The sequence below is a fragment of the Notothenia rossii genome, assembly GCF_949606895.1.
Source record: "Notothenia rossii genome assembly, chromosome: 7".
In the NCBI taxonomy this organism is placed as follows: domain Eukaryota; kingdom Metazoa; phylum Chordata; class Actinopteri; order Perciformes; family Nototheniidae; genus Notothenia; species Notothenia rossii.
In genome coordinates, this window is record NC_136905.1 from 14,124,347 (window position 1) to 14,143,479 (window position 19,133).

A 19,133-nucleotide genomic window follows, 5' to 3' on the forward strand; every position below is an offset into this window, starting at 1 on the left:
TATGTTCTTCTGGTTGCTGTGGAATCTGAGAGGGGGATTTGCTTGACCTGTTATTTCCTCTTTTTGTTTGCCTTCAAACATGGTCTCCATCACTTCAGTCATGCATCCTTTTATACTTCAGTTGTTATCCAGTGGAAAGTCTTTACCTACTGGCCTAGTTCAATCAAAGTGGTTACTTTCTGTGGGAAGTGTAGTTTTACACACCGTCTTATTTGACTTTCTCAGGACTTAAAACAGTTTTTTGGGGGCAGACCCCCACAAAGAAAAAATAAAATGTACACACAGAAGGTCCTCATCTTAACAGTTTTGTAGGCTCATCCGTGAGCAGAGCATCAAGTTGACATGTCTATTACAGCTGAATGCCGCGATTACCATGTTGTTCAGCAAAACGCCTCACAAAAGTATTAAGATCCTAAGCTTTAGTGCGTTTTGATTCAATGCAGAGTACAGCCACACTGACAGTCTCTTCTCTGTCATTGTAGACCGCAAATACCTCATTCCTTCAGTACTTGGGTCCGAATGCTTCTCGTTTTGCGCCGTACCATTCAAATGAAATCACCGCCAATCATATCTCAAAGCTTGCACCAGGTCCGGGGGAGGGTTACAAGCTATTTTCACACAGCATTCACTTGCACTCGGACATTAGAGACTTTCTCTCATAAATGTCTGATGAGCCACAACTTTTCTTTCAAAACAAAGCTGCCAACTGGGGTGGCAAGGCCTATTTTGAGGGTAGCAGTTGCCCCCCCATGCCACCCCTGTAGGTGAAACTAGGGTACTAGCTACAGTACAGATGCAACTAGATGAGCTGTTAACTCTCGCTCTGACTTTTTTTTTTAAACACACGCATTTTTCCCACCCGCATTCCACGAAGACCCGCCCTACTGTGCCTCTGATGAGCAGACTGTTGGTGGGGGGAAAAAACGCTGACTGGATGCTGAATGTGATTGGACCAATGCGTTCACAGACAGTGGAACAGTCGAACATGCAGAGCGCTGTTTGTAGTGGACATAGCGGAACATTTTTGACTCGTTGCGTTGTGGCGATGTCTCGCAGATAACACATATGAAAAGTATAATTTGCTCAGAGTCCAGAGTCAGTTGTGGTTCGGTCCGGATCCGGACCGGAGTCCGGACTTTGAGGATGCCTGCTATAGATGCTCTTCAATGATTAAAAGGTTCAGATATGGAGGCTGATTGTGTTGTGTCCAAGAAAAGGCCTTCGATATTTATAACTGAGAGGGATCAAACTACTGAATCAATTCCTTGAACCAACAAAGTCAAGCATAAGCTGTTGCTTTTGTATGCCTTACATACCTTTTTCATAATCTTGCATTTGAGGGACATTTGGTCCCTTAGGTTCAATCGTACTTAAAGGTGGGGTAGGTAAGTTTGAGAAACCGGCTCGAGATACACTTTTTGTTATATTCCATGGAATGCTCTTAACATTCCGATAGCAATGAATATCTTAAGTGCTTTGACAAAAAATACATAAAATGGTTAGGGTTAGGCCCGGCTAAAATAACTGGATGGCCTACCTGCCTGTCAGCCTTCCATCTGTGCACAAATTTATCTCGTGCCCTCATTGGTCATGTGTGTGTTGGAGGAGGGGCTCTGTAAGGAAGTGGCAGATTTTTTCCGCCGGTGTATTTTCTAATTCTAGCGCACTCAAGCTGGTTTCTCCAAAATTACCTACCCCACCTTTAAGACAGTAGATTTATTGAATATGTGAATATTGAAGGTGATCTAAGGATGTTAATCCACTAGTTGCGGTTTGTCTAATTGACCTGCCTGTATCGATATTTAAGTATTATACATGGTTGCCAATTTTGATACTATGTAGAAAATAATATGAATTAAACAACAAGGTCATTTTCTTGGTGAAAGTATTTAACTTACCTTTAAGAGGTCAGAATATTCACATCTTTAATACCCTTACTGGAGAGGTTACATATTGGGTTTGTTTGTTGGTCTGTATGTCAGTATGCTTACATAGAAATCACTGGCCTGGTATAATAAAAGTGTGGATGAGTGACGCATGGACCAAGAAAAAAACCATTACATTCTGGAGTGGATGCAAACCATGGGATGGATACACTAATTATTGTTCACTTGTGAGGTAGAGCATGGCCGTGGCAAATGTCTGCAGTCTCCAAGTGCTTTTCTAATTTAATTCTAATTTCTAAACATGATATACGCAGCTAGTAATTTGGAAAAAAAGGAAGCAAGTAAGTTGTTATTAAAACCTGTGAGGTTGGATGGTAATAACAGATATGATTAAATAATTCAAAGATAATCAGCGTAGATGATGAATTACAGCTCATCAGGGTATAGTTTAAAAAAAAAAAACGAGTCTAACAAGCTTCTTCTCAGCATGCAGCCAGCTCTCAGCCGCAGGTTCAGTGAACACAACCTCATCCTTAAACAACCTTCGGGAAAGACAGTATTTAAAATGAAAAAAAGAAGCTTTATGCATCACATGATTAGTTAACAAAGCAATTTGTTTTTATTAGGAACAGGCTGATTGTACCAAGAGGAGGAAGGGATCTGTGAAATCAGCTGCTCTAGTGATTGATTGCCGGAAGGAGAACCTGCAGTCCCTCGGCCCCACATGGTGACACACTGAATTAGTATTTTACAGACATGCACTCCAAAACCCCTTAGGACGATATTAAGATAATTTGATGTCGTCAAATAAGGAAATTCATGTACGTAATTGTTTAGAGACAAATATGTGGTTGGCGTTATGTTAAAACAAACGATCTAGCTCAACATTTGGGGCGCTCTTTTGTCTGCTTGACGGCACTGGAGTATTTTTGAGAACCTTATCTAATGATACATATTGTTATTGACCACATTCATGTAACTTTTGACATTACTGCCGATCATTAAGTTCTACATATGACTAGTTTCCTGTTAGAGGTTAATAGTTGTTTTGTCATTAAAGTGATAACAAAATAAATCTTTAAAAAGGTGTAAAAACATTCACAGAAAATTCTTCTACTCATCTAATTATTTGTCATTTTCTGTCCAACTAACCACATCTCTCTCCATTACCTGCCATCAAACAGTTGAGATTCATTCTTCATTTTGGAAATACACAACTGGGACCTAACACATTTTTTACTCGAGATGTTCTTCAAGCTCTTTTCTAAAACGTTCAAGTGTGTCCACTGTTCTTTTAAATGTCCTTTTCAGGGAACCCCACTGATATTACAAATTGAAATCGAAAGGTATGAAGAGCTGCACCCTCCTCATCTTTGCTTGAAGCTTGAGGCTATAGCTGCTACTAGGCTAACATAACACAGCAACTCAACTGAACTGTCACTAGATGAGTTGAATTGTGGGTAATGTAGGCACCAGGTTTTGACAAGAAAGAAGAATGCTTCTATTAAAAGATATCTCTGGTTCTGCTGCTCGGTTTTGATCTTTTTGTGAAACCATCCATCGTGAGTCTTACTATTCAATAGCAATGCTTAATCCCCTGCTTTTTTAAGACAATGATACTTGCTCTGGTGTCAGCTAGTAAGTGGTGCTTGAGGCTATAATGACATGTAAGGACATTTTTACCGGCCTCACCCCCCCTTTACACCGAATCTGGCTCTAATCAATGTGCAATTATGTGCCATCAAATAAAACGTAGCCACAAATAACTGCAAGCTTCAAAATATCCTTTCAGGAAATGTAAAAGATGGCAAGGAATTATTTATAAAGGCGCATTGGTGGATGGTTTGCAAAGTTCTTGTTTTTTAAAGTTATTAATTAGGGGCAGACGGCAGCAGAAGGTGTTGCTAAATTCCACACTTTGATATAACTCTGCTGGGAGAAATCCACCAACCTTTAGTGTCAAGGATTAATAAAGGAACGGAAGCAGGTTCCCTTCACACTTAAAACTCTGCGATGCCCTTTTCTCCTGCTATGGTCCCCTCACAGTATTATCTCCCTCTGGGGGGGGGGGGGCTCGCTCCCGCTCAATCTGCGCCTATGCAGGAGCTGTTACAAATGCTGTGACCTTTTCTATAGGATACAGTGATCGCGCTGATGACATGAACAGTTAACACAAACATGTCCTAAAGGTCTTTATGTGGTCTTATAAATAAAAGTATGTTGAGCCGAATTTCCCAGTTGGATTCAGACTAATAAAGAAAACCGTAAGGGTAGAAAGTCAGCAGTCAGAGCTCTCCTTTAATTGGGTTCAGATTGAATTATCTATGTGCATGACAACATCCTCACTTTTCTCCGCGATGACATGACACCCCTATAATTCAACCCAATCTAGAATGAATGGAAAACACATCAATCAATAAGAAGGGCAGCTATTCCCCACATTCCCTGCTGGTGATTACCTCTTCACAGAGACCATTCAGACGCTCAGACAAACACCCCAATTAGGAGCCATATTGGTCGCCGCCATCATCGGCCGCGGTCCGATTGTTTGTGACACTCATCTGGAGTGTATTTCTGACCATGTGCGTGTTTGTGTTTGCGAGCCACATCTTCTCTTCCATGGTGAATCATTAGATGTGTCAGGCCAGTTTATCAGTGACTCTGATGAGCGTTGCGGCGGTGACGGCCTGTCGGTAATCTGGCCGGCAGAGCTGTGATGGATCATTTCAGCCGCACTCTCGCCACCTCGACGCGCTGTAAATGACTTTATTGGAGGCTTGTAATGACTTGTGATGTGCTGCTGGGGTGCTCCTCGGCTCTCTTCTGTCTGGCTCCGGCCTGCCTCTTCTGTTTTGATCATGGAGCAGCCTGTTGTGTTTCCATGATACATACTGGCTCTCGTGAACTCTGTGAACTTTTTTCATTTCTTCCTTCAGCTTATCTTTTCCCTTCACATTTGCATAATGTTTGTTTGCTGCTCTCTGCTTTTTTTGGCGTGCCATTTGCCTTTGCTTGATCTCAACCTTGTCTGTTTTATTTTCATTTCCCTTACTCATACTTTGTTTTGCCTTTTTATCTGTCTTTTCCTATCACATTGGCCTTTTAGTCGCTTCCTGCTACTTCTATGTCATTTCCCTTGACTTGATCTACTCTCCCCTATTTTCTTCTTTCTGTTAACAGCCCCCACCCCCCACAATCCATTCCTCATTTGCTCCAAACCCTCTGCTCTCATTCCATCTGTTTCTCTAGCCCTTATCTGACCCATTTCCCTCGCTCTGACCCCCCCCCCTTTTTCTCTCCCTCTTTCGATCACCTCCTGTAATTTCTCATCCTTTTGTATCGATCCGCCCATCCCGTCTGTTCATCCGTCCGTCCATTTAACACTCTGTCACTTTGTCCTTCCAGTGTGACCCAGGAGAAGCCACCAAGTTGCTGTATGACCTTCTGTACACCGAGCCCATCAAGATCGTGCTGATGCCCGGCTGCAGCGGCGTCTCCACGCTGGTGGCCGAGGCTGCTCGCATGTGGAACCTCATAGTGGTGAGTGTCCTTCACTGTTTGTACCTAAGTGCACACTTTCTGCACATTTTCACCATCCCCTGATATTTTCAATTTGTGAAGGCGGGGGGGTTTTGGGAAAGACGTGACCTGCAACTCCAACATGTGTGTTCCTTCTCATGGCTTATAAATATATCTCAACAAATATCTTTTAATCCAATTAAATATCACAGAAAGCAGATGGCCCTCATAACTCCAGAACATTTGCAAGTTTCCCCACTATTAAAGTACTCCAGTGATAGTTGTCCGTGTACACATGAGTACATTGCAAACAGGAATTCCCACTAGCGTATTCGGCATACTTTTCGTGGCACCTCCACTGAAAAAACTGAAACGTTGACTTTAATTAAATGTATTATGTCAACAGATTTCACATAACTGGCAGAGTTTAAATACAACATTCAACTTAATATTATTGCTTTCAACTAACATAATACCGTTATGTGACATCTGTCTATATAATACACTTAAGTAAAGTCAACGTTTCAGTTAAATATAGGCTATGTAGGGGCGGGGGGTTTCATTGCCAAGTATGGAAAAAAACGTTTTCAACCCATCTGCACCGCTTTAAACCATTGCCAAAAAATGCATCAGTTTAAAGCGTCTGCTCACTTTGACTGCAAAGGAAGAAGACCCATTTTCTCAATTACCTCTGGTGGGATCCAATTATGCAGATAGTTTTGGTTTAGTGGGTTCAGTTTCTGAGATATCCATTAGAGATGTCAGCCGCTACACCGACAACAATACCTGTGAACGGAATTTTGTTCGTGGCATTTACAGCATTGAGAAATGACATTTAAAAAAAAATCTGCCGCAACGTCTTTTTCCAGTATCCCTGTTGCTCTGGAAAATCCACAGAGCTCACTGTCAACAGTTTTCATAGGGACTATTTCTTTAGCAGAAAATTGACAATGACAGGCTTGTCGCAGCAAGGTCGGTTGCTTCACCTCCACTGTATTTAGTTTGAGGTTGAAAAAGAGTGATGTGTCAAAACCTGAACACATAAACATGACAACATCCTGCATGGTAGCTCTGGATGAATGCACACATTTAGACTCTTTGGTCCAAAGCAACTTAAATAACGGCACTGAGCCTCCGCAGGGATCAAGAGCGAGATTACTAACAAACAGCTAAGAAGACAACGTTGCTTCTCATCCCATGTCCTTGTCTCTGTGCTGTCCTTGACTAAAGTCCTCTAGAGAAGCATTTCAACTAATGACAAACAAAACGTGACATCTAAATCTTTAACTATGTTGGCTTGTCCTTCTGTTTAAAAGTAGTCTTTTTTGTGCAATATACAATGTATTTAAGAGATGGTTGAGAGCAGACATGCATCTAAATCATGATCCCTTGTACATGTGATCATTAGGTTCCCCAAATCAATGCTGTAGTTGTTTATTGATTTTGAAGTATTTCACACTGCACTTTAAATCAATCAGCGATGACACTTTACACGGCAGCTCCACAATACTGCACTGACAGCAGCACCACATTCAGGACAAAGCATATTGTTTGACACCACATGCTGCATAATAATTCATTTATAATAAATACAAACACATCCCAGATCAGCAAGAGATGTCTTCTGCTGCCGTCATTTTTTCAAACACTGCTGCTTTTTATGCCTTTACGCCACTTATTTTATTTAGTTGATCTCATTCTCTGTCTTCTCTTGATCTGCCTCTCTGTCACTCACAGTGCTCTGCTTATTAGCTTTGTCCTATAATTGAAGTTTCATCTAGAAATTAGTCATCGGGAACAATCAGTTGTAGTGGTTGGCATCTGCCCCTCTTTCTGGTTTCTGTTCTCGTTGTCACCCTTTCTTTCCTCGTCATTAACAATTCTTTTCCACATCTTGCCTCCTTCTTGTCCCTGTCTTTCCGTCAGCTGCCTGGAGCTGGCCTTCTCTATTATAACAGATCCTTTTTCCTTCTCTCTTTCCTTCCTTCCTCCTTTCCATGTCTGCCTTCTTTTCTCTCCCGCTCTTCATTTCCGCCTCGTTCCGTCAACTCGAGCAGTCGATTCTCCCCACACACAAAGGGATTCGTCTCTCTTTACTACACGCCACCACTGGCACAACCTCCTAACCGCCACACTCAATTATTTTTGGTACGCTGCCTGCCTGCAGAAGCTTCCTTGCATGTCAAACAGCCTCATCAGGGCGCTGGGGAGGCAAAAGCAACCTCCGTTTCTGGACGCTGATCAAGAAGTGGCTGTCAATCGGCTTCTCTTGGGAAACTGTTAATTTGATCTTTTTATAAAAGCAATGTAAGCCATTGATGTACAAGGCTACTGGAGAACGCTGAGAATCAAGAGATATCGTTTGTCGTTTTTTGCGAAGCTTCAATGGGGAACTTTTTCAGTTGCAGAGTGCTGCTAACATCCGTCTACTTCTGCTGCAGAAGCTTTTGCTCCGTTATATTTTTGTCACCGTTGTTGTGTCTGGTAAAGTTTTATTTGAGTGTTAACACGGGGGAAAAATGCGCGCAGCTCTTTGTATGTTGGTAAAAAGGAGTTTTTGACATAAAGTTATTCAAATCTACAGGTTCGCTGCTAATACAAGCCTTTTGAAAAACAAGATTGGACAAACTATAAAAGGCAGAGCGAAAAAAGGCACCTCAGATTTTCTAAGATGTCAAATGGTTTACTTGAAATGCTTTGTTGCAGAATGTAACCCAAATTACACATTCATTTTTTTATTTGGTTTTTGATATTAGCCTCTGAGATCTGTGCCTCCATTTACAATCGAGTTGATTGCGATTTCAATTGTGGCGCTTACCACATTGAACGATTCCATTTATAATGCCAAACAATCACTGTGTCAAAAATCAACCTCTTGTTCAATCTTTCATTACAAACCTTTAATAGACATTCAATCATTTACTCTATAGGAAGCAGGAAACTGAAATGGTTAACACTATGCTTGACTACTAATTTGATTCGAGTTATACATTGTTACCATAGCAGTGTGCTTGGTACTCATGGACATTTTTCTATTTTCATTTAATTATAGTCATTTTTGAGGGTACCTCTACTCTGTAAATGGTTTAGAGTATATATAGTATATTGCTAAACTATAACTATTGTAATTCTTATCATTTTAGCATGCTATGTGCAGCCTCACAGAGCTGTTATGGTGGCAGTAAAATACTAAGCAAAGTTCCATCTACATGCTCTGAGTAAATCCATCTATGGTGCTAAAGATTATTTACAGCAAAACAATGGGGTGTGAGTGTGTGTGTGTGTGTGTGTGTGTGTGTGTGTGTGTGTGTGTGTGTGTGTGTGTGTGAGTGTGTGTGTGTGTGTGTGTGTACGTGCGTGTGTGTGTGTGTGGGATAGACTCAAAATAAACTACAATGGCTGTGAGCACGTCACCCAGTGCAGTGGTGTGTCCCATTGATAATGTGTTTTTAGACAACAATGCAGCTGTCACATGGATACTTTTGTTTTTGGACAATTTTCTCCCTGTTTCTGTTTTTTTGCCATTACCGCCCTTTCATGTTAGATTCCTCTCGTTGCCCACCTGCCCTCTACGAGATCCCGCCAGTCAGCTCTTCCATACTGTATAACCTCATTATCCTCCTTCTTGCCCAGTCATTTGCCGGATCATCTCATGTTCTTCCCAGTCTTCCTTCCTTCCTTCCTGGTTTCACCTTCCCTGACATCTCCTCTCTCACAGGCAGCCTGCAGGAAACACGTAACATATGCTGACCATTCGCAAATGGGCCGCTGCAACACTACGCTTCCACTATAATCAATGAAGCTGGCTACACCATGCGTGAGAGCAGTGCGTGAGTGGTGCTAATGCGCCACCCAGATCTGCTCTACAGGCATAAAAATAGGCCAGTCACCTATTTATTTTGTTCACGCTAGGTGTGCACAGAAATGGGTCAAAATCTCAATATTTATGTATTTCTTTTTGTTAAAATTGATCTGCCTTTTACCATTTATTTTGCTAGCACCAGCTGGCAATTCCTCTGCAAATCGGTCCCTTACTTAGATTACTGCAGTCTGTAGATTCAAGATTCAAAGGTTTTATTGTCTTATGCACACAGCTACAGTGTAGAAATGGCAATGAAAGTCTTCTGACATGAGCTCCTCCAACAATGCAACATATAATAAAATGCAAAAAAATTGTGCAAGAAGTCTATATACATGTAAATAGAATATGATATGTACAAGAACAGAATATGAAATTGAATAATGTTCATTAAGACAAAATTAAATACGCTGTAGAAGTTAACCTACCCATATTACAGAAACTTGGTGAAAAATACCCTTTATAATTAACCTTATTTATGTGCTGGCTCACAGCCAACTGTGCTTCCTCCACAGACTGAATGAACAATCCAACAGAATGTCCAAAGCAGTGTCAGTGTCTCACACAACCCTGTACGTGCTCCATGTGCAACCAGTGAAAAGACACTTTTCTACGGTGCATCCATGACATCTTCAAAGCGTTAGTTTTCCTTTGTTGACATATTATCTATTGCAAAACTATAGCACGGGGAAATAACCGATGAAGATTTTTTTCTACTCAGGAAATACTTGTTAATAGCATCAATTCATTGCTGGTTTTGATCGTTTTGTGTAACTAAAATATAAAAAATAACCTTCAAAATTAACCTCCCTGCGTATTCTCAAGTATGTTATAAGCCCCTTTCGTATTTATTACTGAGCATATGTCAGACAAAGAAGACCGTTTGATGCTGTGCCCAGATCAGCTGTCACTTCCTCTATATTTGACCTCCCATTGTATCGATGCCTCCGTCTACCTCTCTTCCCACAGGAATTAATAATTGTGATCGACCTTTGACATGACATTTGTCATCTAACGTCAAGCCCCCTCTCGCTCCCATTGGTGAACATCCCAGGGCTTTGTGGGTAATGGGGCTGATATGACACCTGGAGAGGAGGCTGTACTCTCTGTAATGGCTCCCTAAACTCCAGCGTTCTGTTTTAAAGGATGAGGATTTCATCTCCAGTTGTCACTATGAAACGAATTGTTAGAAGAACAAGCCTTCTCCCTGTTTGTGTCTTCATTTTCATCATCCCTCATCCCACACACATCTTAGCTGTATGCGTCTTGTGGGAATTAAAAGGATGTGGGTCCAAATGAAAGAAACAGATGATCAATCGTGCTACTGTTTGCAACAACAATAATTAGATCCTTCTTTTATTTGTTCTGTTTCTAATGGCAGAATGTGTCATCACAATTTCATGGCAATGTAGGCATGCAAAACCCAGCAGGAAGTGTTTTATTTCTTATTGAAATTACAGTGTTTATCACCATACCTGATAAGCCGGAGGGGAGCTGAAAGGATGGAGCGGTTGGGGATGAAAATGAAAAATGGGAACGGGGATTGTCTCCCTGATTCTCTGTCTCTATGCTGGCTTTCCTCTGTGTTGTTTTCTGTTTGAACCGTTCGCCTTCAAAGAACACTGTGTACAGGCGAGGAACAAGGACGTCCAGATTTGAATACATTTGGATTGAAGTCTGTTTAGTACCGATGCCTAGAATGACCCTTCAGAAGTATTTTTTCCCCCCCTAGACTTCTATATCCCTCCTGCCTGAGTCACTGTTTGCTTCTTATTCTATTCCTGTCTGTTTCCAGCTGTCCTATGGCTCCAGCTCACCGGCCCTGTCCAACCGCCAGCGCTTCCCCACCTTCTTCCGCACACACCCGTCGGCCACCCTTCATAACCCCACCAGGGTGCGGCTTTTCCAGAAGTGGAAGTGGACCCGCATTGCCACCATCCAGCAGACCACCGAAGTCTTCACCTCAGTCAGTACCTTTTATATTCCATGTTGGGGAATAATTATTTAAACCTTTGACGCAGTTCATCGTTTTCTTCTCTCACTGTCTCCTTTCCCATGGCATAAATCAAATCAAATCAAATCAAGTTTTATTTATATAACACATTTATAAACGATTTTTGGTCGAGCCAAAGTGCTGTACATATAATAAAAATAGCCTACAGTAGAGACACTTTACAGCTAATACAATAGCACAGATTGGGTCTACGGCCTTGGGTATTGCTGCTATCTCTCTTTAGGAGGGGCAGCTTGGGCGCATTGTTGTTGCTAGTCTATGACAGAGCACAAGCTGCCAGGAGGTAGTTTATTGTTCAGGAAGGTAGGTTTCCTGGCGTACATTATTTTCTATGGACAAGCTCTAGTTAGACTCAGGGTCCATATAGAGTGGCGAAGTCCCGCCCATCTACTTCCGCCCCATTGGACCCTATTTTGGAAAAATTATGTATTGAAGTCAATGGAGAGAGAAAGATTATCTTTCGATCCCGTTTGAATTGTGCCACGAATTACACATATGATGTTTGTCAATCTTAAAAAAATCATTTCCATGTAAAAAAAGTCACAGTTTGTCGTAAAATTGTTGAAATAAAAGACTATGAAAAATACGCAACTAGAAAGACTAGAAATCCCAGAACCCCTGTCCCGCATGCTGGCTCTTACGGAACCAACTGACTCCCCTTGTGTGTATGTACAGCTCTCAACATGCCCAGACTTGGAGTGATTTTCACCTCTTTTAATACTTTTCATCTCATTCTGAAAGAGAGAAGTGAAATGTGCCAACGTGGTGAAAGCCGTCTTGGTGTGTGGTGTGAGACGGGAGATGTAGTTCATTGAGCGTTTCACACAAACAAATGTGTTACTTCACAGTTTTACGACACATTTTTATTTTTTTGACTTGCAAAATTATCTTTTAAATTGACAAACATCATGTGTGTAATTCGTGGCACAATTCAAACGGGATCGAAAGGTAATCTTTCTCTCGCCATTGACTTCAATACATAATTTTTCCGAAATAAGGTCCCATGGAGGTCCCCCGGAAAGGGAGGGACTTCGCCTCTCTATTGCTTTAGCCTCACTGATGAGGAATGTTGATTATTACACTCCGAACAAGTTCGAGCTACAGAAGAGTTCTTCAGAATTGGTTTGGCAACCGCTGTGTCACCTCGTGGCGCACGACTTGTCAATTCTCCGGCCGCAACTCTAAATAAACCATCAGTGTTTGCCATCAAGTTCCAGCTCTCCTCGTGTCTCTCTGAGTTTCGTCTCCATTGCTTCAGAAGCTTCCATCACATTCTACATCTCTACTGCAACGTTACCTCTTCATACCTACACCTCGCTTTTGTATCACTTTCTTTGGCTCCATCATTTTTGCTAAAGTGTCAGGTTGCCTTATTGCCTGCCAGCTTCTCTATGTTTGTTTATGAGAGCCGTTGTGTTCTCAGGCTATGCGATATTCCTTCAATCTCTGCAGGCGATTGAAGGAGGATTTTTGAAGTAATTTGTCGGAGTATTGGCTGTGAGAAATATTGATCAAGCAATACATCTCTCCCAGGCACGGTGGTCGATACCATGACACTTGGGTTGGTTCCTGTAATGGAGGTTAATGATCCTCCTCTCACATTCTTTCCTCCTTCTTCTCACATTCTTCTTTTCTGCTTTCACCTTGTGTTCTTTGTGTTCAAATCTATTCCCTCCAATGCTGCCTCTCTTGTTTATCATACACACCCTCCATCCATCTCTTGACATTTCTCATATACACTTCAGAATTTTTATTTTTAGTCTCTTCGGACTTGGTTGCTTTTTTTCTTTTTCTTTTTTTGGTATGATCTCAGCCCGGCACCTCTCTCTGTCTCGGTTCAGCTGCCTTTCTAACCTCCCCCTCTCTCCCCCCCTCTCCCTGTCTGTCTCCCTCTGTCCTTCCCTTTCATCTGGCAGACTCTGGACGATCTGGAGCAAAGGACGAAGGAGGCAGGCATCGAGATCAGCGTTCGTCAGAGTTTCCTCACCGACCCGGCTGTCGCTGTCAAAAACCTCAAGGTGCTTTGATTAAAAATTCACCTCAGCTGCTGGTCGTTTCTCCCCCTCTCCTTCCTCCTCCGGCTCACAGCTGCACACGATACCATTAGCATAGAGGCGATTTGATAGAGGAAATTAATGCACCATGCTAATTAGCAACTCCTGAACAGCAGTACGTGCAGTCCTGAGAAGCAGCAGGAACTTTGGCATGCTGTGCTTCCACTTCAAGCTGTGCTGTAGTGAAGCTATATTCTGCTAGTGTAACTAAGCAATGTTTTGTTTTCATGTTTTGACGCAGCGCCAAGATGCAAGGATCATTGTGGGGCTCTTTTATGAGACCGAAGCCAGGAAGGTGTTCTGTGAGGTTAGTATGTTTTTTTTATTCCTGCTCAATTGATCCCAATAGACTTAACCTGGCGGGCTATTAGCTGAAATTGAGCACTGTAATGAGCTGTTTGAGTGTCTGACTGTATTTCCTTGTTTGGCAATGTCCCTCAATACATCTCTGGGAATAATTCTCCTCATGCTTATTTATCATTTCCACCCTTTCATCCTCCCTTCGTATCTGGCTCCCTCTCTCCCTGCTGCAGGTGTTCAAGGAGAAGCTCTATGGGAAGAAGGTTGTGTGGTTCTTGATAGGCTGGTACGCAGACAATTGGTTCAAGATCAAAGACCCAGCGATCGACTGTACTGTGGAGAACATGACGGAGGCCGTGGAGGGTCACGTGACCACCGAGATTGTCATGCTGAATCCTGAGACGGTCCGCGGCGTCTCCAACATGGTGGGAACTCCCAAAACACTTTCATCTCACCCTCTACTATTCTATTTTTACTAAAGGAGATATTTATTCATTCCTGTAATTGACAATAATATATTGTATTTTTGAAATTGAGTAAACTAATTGATAATGATCTCCATCACAATGCAAAATACATAAGGTAGTTAAGTACAATGCCATTGTTTTATCAGATTATACCGACATCAAATAGAGCACACCTGTACACATGGGAAATTAAGTTCTTAATAGTATTTCCCAAGGTACAAATACATGAAAATGCAAATACAACATATCAGACAACCTAAGGAACAATCGTTAAAGACAGCTATCAGAAACCAAAATAAATATAAGAAGTAAAATTATGGAAGTAAATATTGCAAGAACATCCTTAAATCCTTTTGAAGCGCAATACCACTAACAGGGAATAAAAATAGCACCTGCCAGATTACCTGCAGGGTAAATGTGGCTGTAAACATTTGGGTCAACCTAAATTAATCACGGATTAATGTTACATATATACCATATATCTTCCACTGACTCATACATAGATTTCAGAAGTGGCTGACAATTTTTTTTTGTGGCCGGTAGAAATGTTCAGTGACCTGCAACAGTGACAGGTGAGGAAAACAATGTTTCATTTACCATTTACATATTATAATGGAGTACTTCGATCCTGAGAAACGAAACACTTTGCTTCACGCTAATTATCACCAAAAGGTGTAAAGAAAAAACAGGGATTAAGTGCAGATACAGTACTAATTGTGTACCTCTAAGTCAAAAGTATTTGCAAATGTCACTTTGCAATACCAGAAAAACAAGTTTATAATTAGCATGTTTGCGTGCTGATATCTAGTTTAAGCTCTGCTGCACCAAGTCAAGTCTCAAAGAGCTGCTAACAAACACTCATAGTCTTGTTTTATATTGAGAATAAAGACAAAACCAAATACAAATAAATAATAAGCTCTAAAATTGTGTAAAATAATATATCTTCCCACTTCTCTCAGTTTTCCTGCACTGTAATGTCCAGAGGTCGCTTGTCAGTCACTTACACACTGTGATGTCTTCCTTATTGGATTTTCTGTTAATTGTCTTTGAGCTCTTTTTATCTGTTCATTATAATGAACTCAGTTCTCTTTCTAACTATTCAGTTCTTCTTATCCGTATCCCTAACAAAAGTGTTCAGCCATTCATGTAAAAGGATCAATTCCTATGAGATGTTTATTTTTCTCCCTAGCTACAGTGAACTGCGCGTGACAGGAATTAATGTTATGTTTCATAAGAGGTAGAAAATAGATGTTTAATGCTGTCACACTCCTTCTGAACATCTTTCTTTATATTTGTACCTCTCAGGCAGTCGCCCTTTGCTTCTCTTTTGCCCGTCGCTCTTCTCTGTTCGCCTCCTCTAATCCTCTTAAACTGCCTCTGCGTCTCTCTGTCTCCCCCATTGTTCGACCTTCTCTGACTCTGCTGGTCTACGGTGGATCATCTTTTTTATTCTTCTTGTTTACCCACCTTTCCTTTCAGTTCTCCTTATCATTCCCACCTTTCCCATCAACACCCCCCCCCCCCATCTCTCCCAATACCCCTCCTTTTTCTCTCTCGCACTCCATCAGCAGCTGTTGTTTATATTCATACAGCACCTGCCGCTACCTGCTGATTCTGCTGTTGACGTGCTGCTCGGCGGGTGATAAGAATTACAGCCTGAACTCATAGTCAATCTATTCAAATTCAATTTCCAGGTTCGAAATTGGCATTTTTCTTTTAGATAGAGCATTCAGGTGGAGCCGGTGTTCCAGCATTGCGGGTTTTGCAATAGCACATTGTCAGCTAGTTTTCAGTAGGTAGTGGCAGATTTAAATGCCAAATGCCAAGGTGGAATTTCAATGAGATGAATTTGACATACGTGAATTGGGGCTGTGTGGGCCCTAATTGGCCTCAGAAAATCCACAGGGACGTCTGGATGACTTGTAGCTGTAATCTCCCGTCATGTAACCCTGCTTTTAGCGGGAGAGAACTCTCAATTGTACTAATTACAAAAAAATGTTTAAATGTACGAAAGGAACACAATGACTGAATTTCTTTATTCTCAATTCCACCCAAATGTTGGGGTGTTAGGCTTACATTTAAATAACTAAACTAAACTGCTGCAAAAACTTTGGAGGTGTTTGGAATTGTTATCTTCGGAACTAACCAGCTCCTTCACAGTCAGCTGATGGTCTTGAGCATTAGTAGCATTTAATCACAGTCAAATAAAACGTACACACACTGCACAGCTTTGTTACCACTGACTTCATACTCATTGACACACACACACACACACACACACACACACACACACACACACACACACACACACACACACACACACACACACACACACACACACACACACACACACACACACACACACACACACACACACACACACACACACACACACACACACACACACCCTAACCTTAACCCTAACCATTTCCTGGAGACTTATCCTAACCTTAACCATAACCACCACATGCCTAACCCTAACCCTAACCCTTAACCTTACCCTAACCCTAACCCTAACCCTAACCCTAAACCTAACCAAGTCTTCACCCTAAAATGAATGATTCCCCTTATGGGGACCTCCAATTTGTCCCCATAAGGGAAGCGAGTCCCCACACGTGACTGTGTAAACAGATTTAGGTCCCCACAAGTATAGTAATGCTAGGCCACACACACACACACACACACACACACACACACACACACACACACACACACACACACACACACACACACACACACACACACACACACACACACACACACTCTCATTCCTTTCTCACTGTATTTTATTCTCTCTTTCTTTCTCTTTCTCATAACCACACTTGCTAATGTTCAACACAAACTTTAACATCTTCAATATACGTTGATAAGTAATAAGATGCTTAGGCCTAGTGGGGGGTCGACTTATGCCTGGCGGGTATGCCCGCGGTTGCCAAAATTGGAGGAAACCCTGAGGTTTTAAGACGATTTCTTGTACAAAATAACCCACTTTAATCGGGAAAGTGTGGATTCATGTAGGCGTTACCCCATAAATCCTCCAGATCATCCACAACTGATTTCCTTTTACATTCTCCTCTTCTTTGCCATTGATTAGGCCTCATAGACACTTTGTTGTCTTGTTTGAAGCTTTGCATTTCTTAGGAAAGAGTTCTCTGTGATCTTCTTCCTGTCATGTCTCTTCCAGACGTCGCAGGAGTTTATCGCCGCTCTGATGTCTCGTCTCGGTGGAAAGAACCCAGAGGACACCGGGGGGTTTCAGGAGGCTCCTCTCGCCTACGATGCAGTGTGGGCTCTGGCCCTCGCCCTCAATAAGACCGTGGCCCCCCTGAAGGCTAAGGGTCGACGACTGGAGGATTTCAACTACAACAACCATGACATCACCTCCGAGATCTACAGGGCCCTCAACACCAGCTCCTTCGAAGGTGTTTCGGTAAGTGAGAAAGATGATTAAAAAAAGAATTATAGATAATAAAAAAATTATGTTTTCTTGCTCCTGTTAATTTATTTATTATACATCAATATGCAGTGTTTAGAAATAGTCCTTGGGATAAAAGGACCCGAGTGTACACTATTTCAGGATGTAAATAGTTGAATATAGTGTAATTAATGTACTAATAACTGTTCACATGCATTCCCTGTACACCTCATTAGCAAGACTGTGACATCTACTGCAATCCAGCAGCTCTTACTCACATTCTGCTTATAAAAAGCTTCTGATTGTCTGTTTTTGTAATTTTCAACTATCTGTTTATATCTTAAGTCTTAGTTCTCAGTTGTATTGCAGTGCACTGCATTATACTGAAAACTGTTTCTGGACATCTTTCCTCCCCCATGTTTTGTTAAATAGAGCATGACAAAAATGATATGCACCTGTCAATATAATGCAGTCCAGTTCATCACCACTGCAAACTACATTACAACCTCAATAAAAGACTTATAGTATAAATTGACACCTCTCTTTGTTAAGTTGTGGCTGAGCTGTTGTAGTGTGTTGCATTAGATTCCACATTCTCTAAAGAGAACAAATATGTTAAAGACAATTTACCACTTATTTCTATCCATCATTTCTGTTAATGGTTACAAATAGGAACACTGCAAAATTGCTACAGTGAGGTGTGAATGAAGTGGATACACTGTCAGATGATCCAACAGGTTGAAAACAGGCAAACACTCTATCCAGGTTATATAAACTTATATATTAGGAGATAAAAACACATCAAAAATGTTGTTAAGAATATACCATTTTACAAAAGATTATATTTATTACCATATATTTAGCTGTTACCAACCAAAGCAAGTGTTTCCAGTCCTTGAGCAATTCAGAAGTTAATTTGTGTGGCCTTTCTTGGAATCTAAATGTGAATAAAAAGGACGAAAGGAAATCGTATAATCCTCGAAGCAAAGTGAAACGTACCCCTGACTGTGCCGCCAAGCATAATGCATCTTTTTCACGTATATAAATAAGCTAATGTATACATCTGGTGCAAGATTGGTCCCATTCTATGCAAATGAGCATTATTGGAAAAACAAAAATTCACAAAGATCAGCACATATAAGCCCTTGCAGTATCACTGAAAACACTTAGAGTCGGTGGTACCTGAAGCACGTTTATAAGGGGTGTCACGCCCTGACTTTCTTTTGTTCTTTGCTTCAAATTATGCCATCTTCTTTTACAATCCTAAGGTGTACGGATAAAAAAACACCAGCAGCACTGACAGACTGGGATATTAAATCCTAAATATGGTTTATCTCTGTCGTATTTTAATTCAAAGCCTGCGCCTCGTCTGTCAGGACCTGTAGCTTGCGGTCTAAACATTTCAGTTTTTTTATGACATGCCCACCATGCTCTTGGCACAAAGGCAACATTTATGCTTCGCCACATGGATAATTGCAATCACACTCAAAAAAAGGGAACATTTCTATTCATTGTATGGCAGTGTTTATGCAGTAGTACCATTACCACAATATATTTGATTTGGACCTTGAGATAAGAGCAGATAGTGTTTGCCTTTCTTGGACCTATCAGCGGCTGCA

General features: G+C 41.4%; 1 protein-coding gene across 1 annotated transcript in view; it reads left to right on the top strand.

The window, feature by feature from the left end:
• gabbr1a (gamma-aminobutyric acid (GABA) B receptor, 1a) overlaps positions 1-19,133 on the top strand; it is a 69,956-nt gene that overhangs the window by 22,323 nt on the left and 28,500 nt on the right. The window contains exons 8-13 of the mRNA XM_079692354.1: positions 5,292-5,426; positions 11,060-11,230; positions 13,195-13,296; positions 13,574-13,639; positions 13,866-14,057; positions 17,284-17,529. Coding sequence (XP_079548480.1) covers positions 5,292-5,426; positions 11,060-11,230; positions 13,195-13,296; positions 13,574-13,639; positions 13,866-14,057; positions 17,284-17,529 — 912 coding nt within the window. The remainder of the gene's footprint in view (positions 1-5,291; positions 5,427-11,059; positions 11,231-13,194; positions 13,297-13,573; positions 13,640-13,865; positions 14,058-17,283; positions 17,530-19,133) is intronic.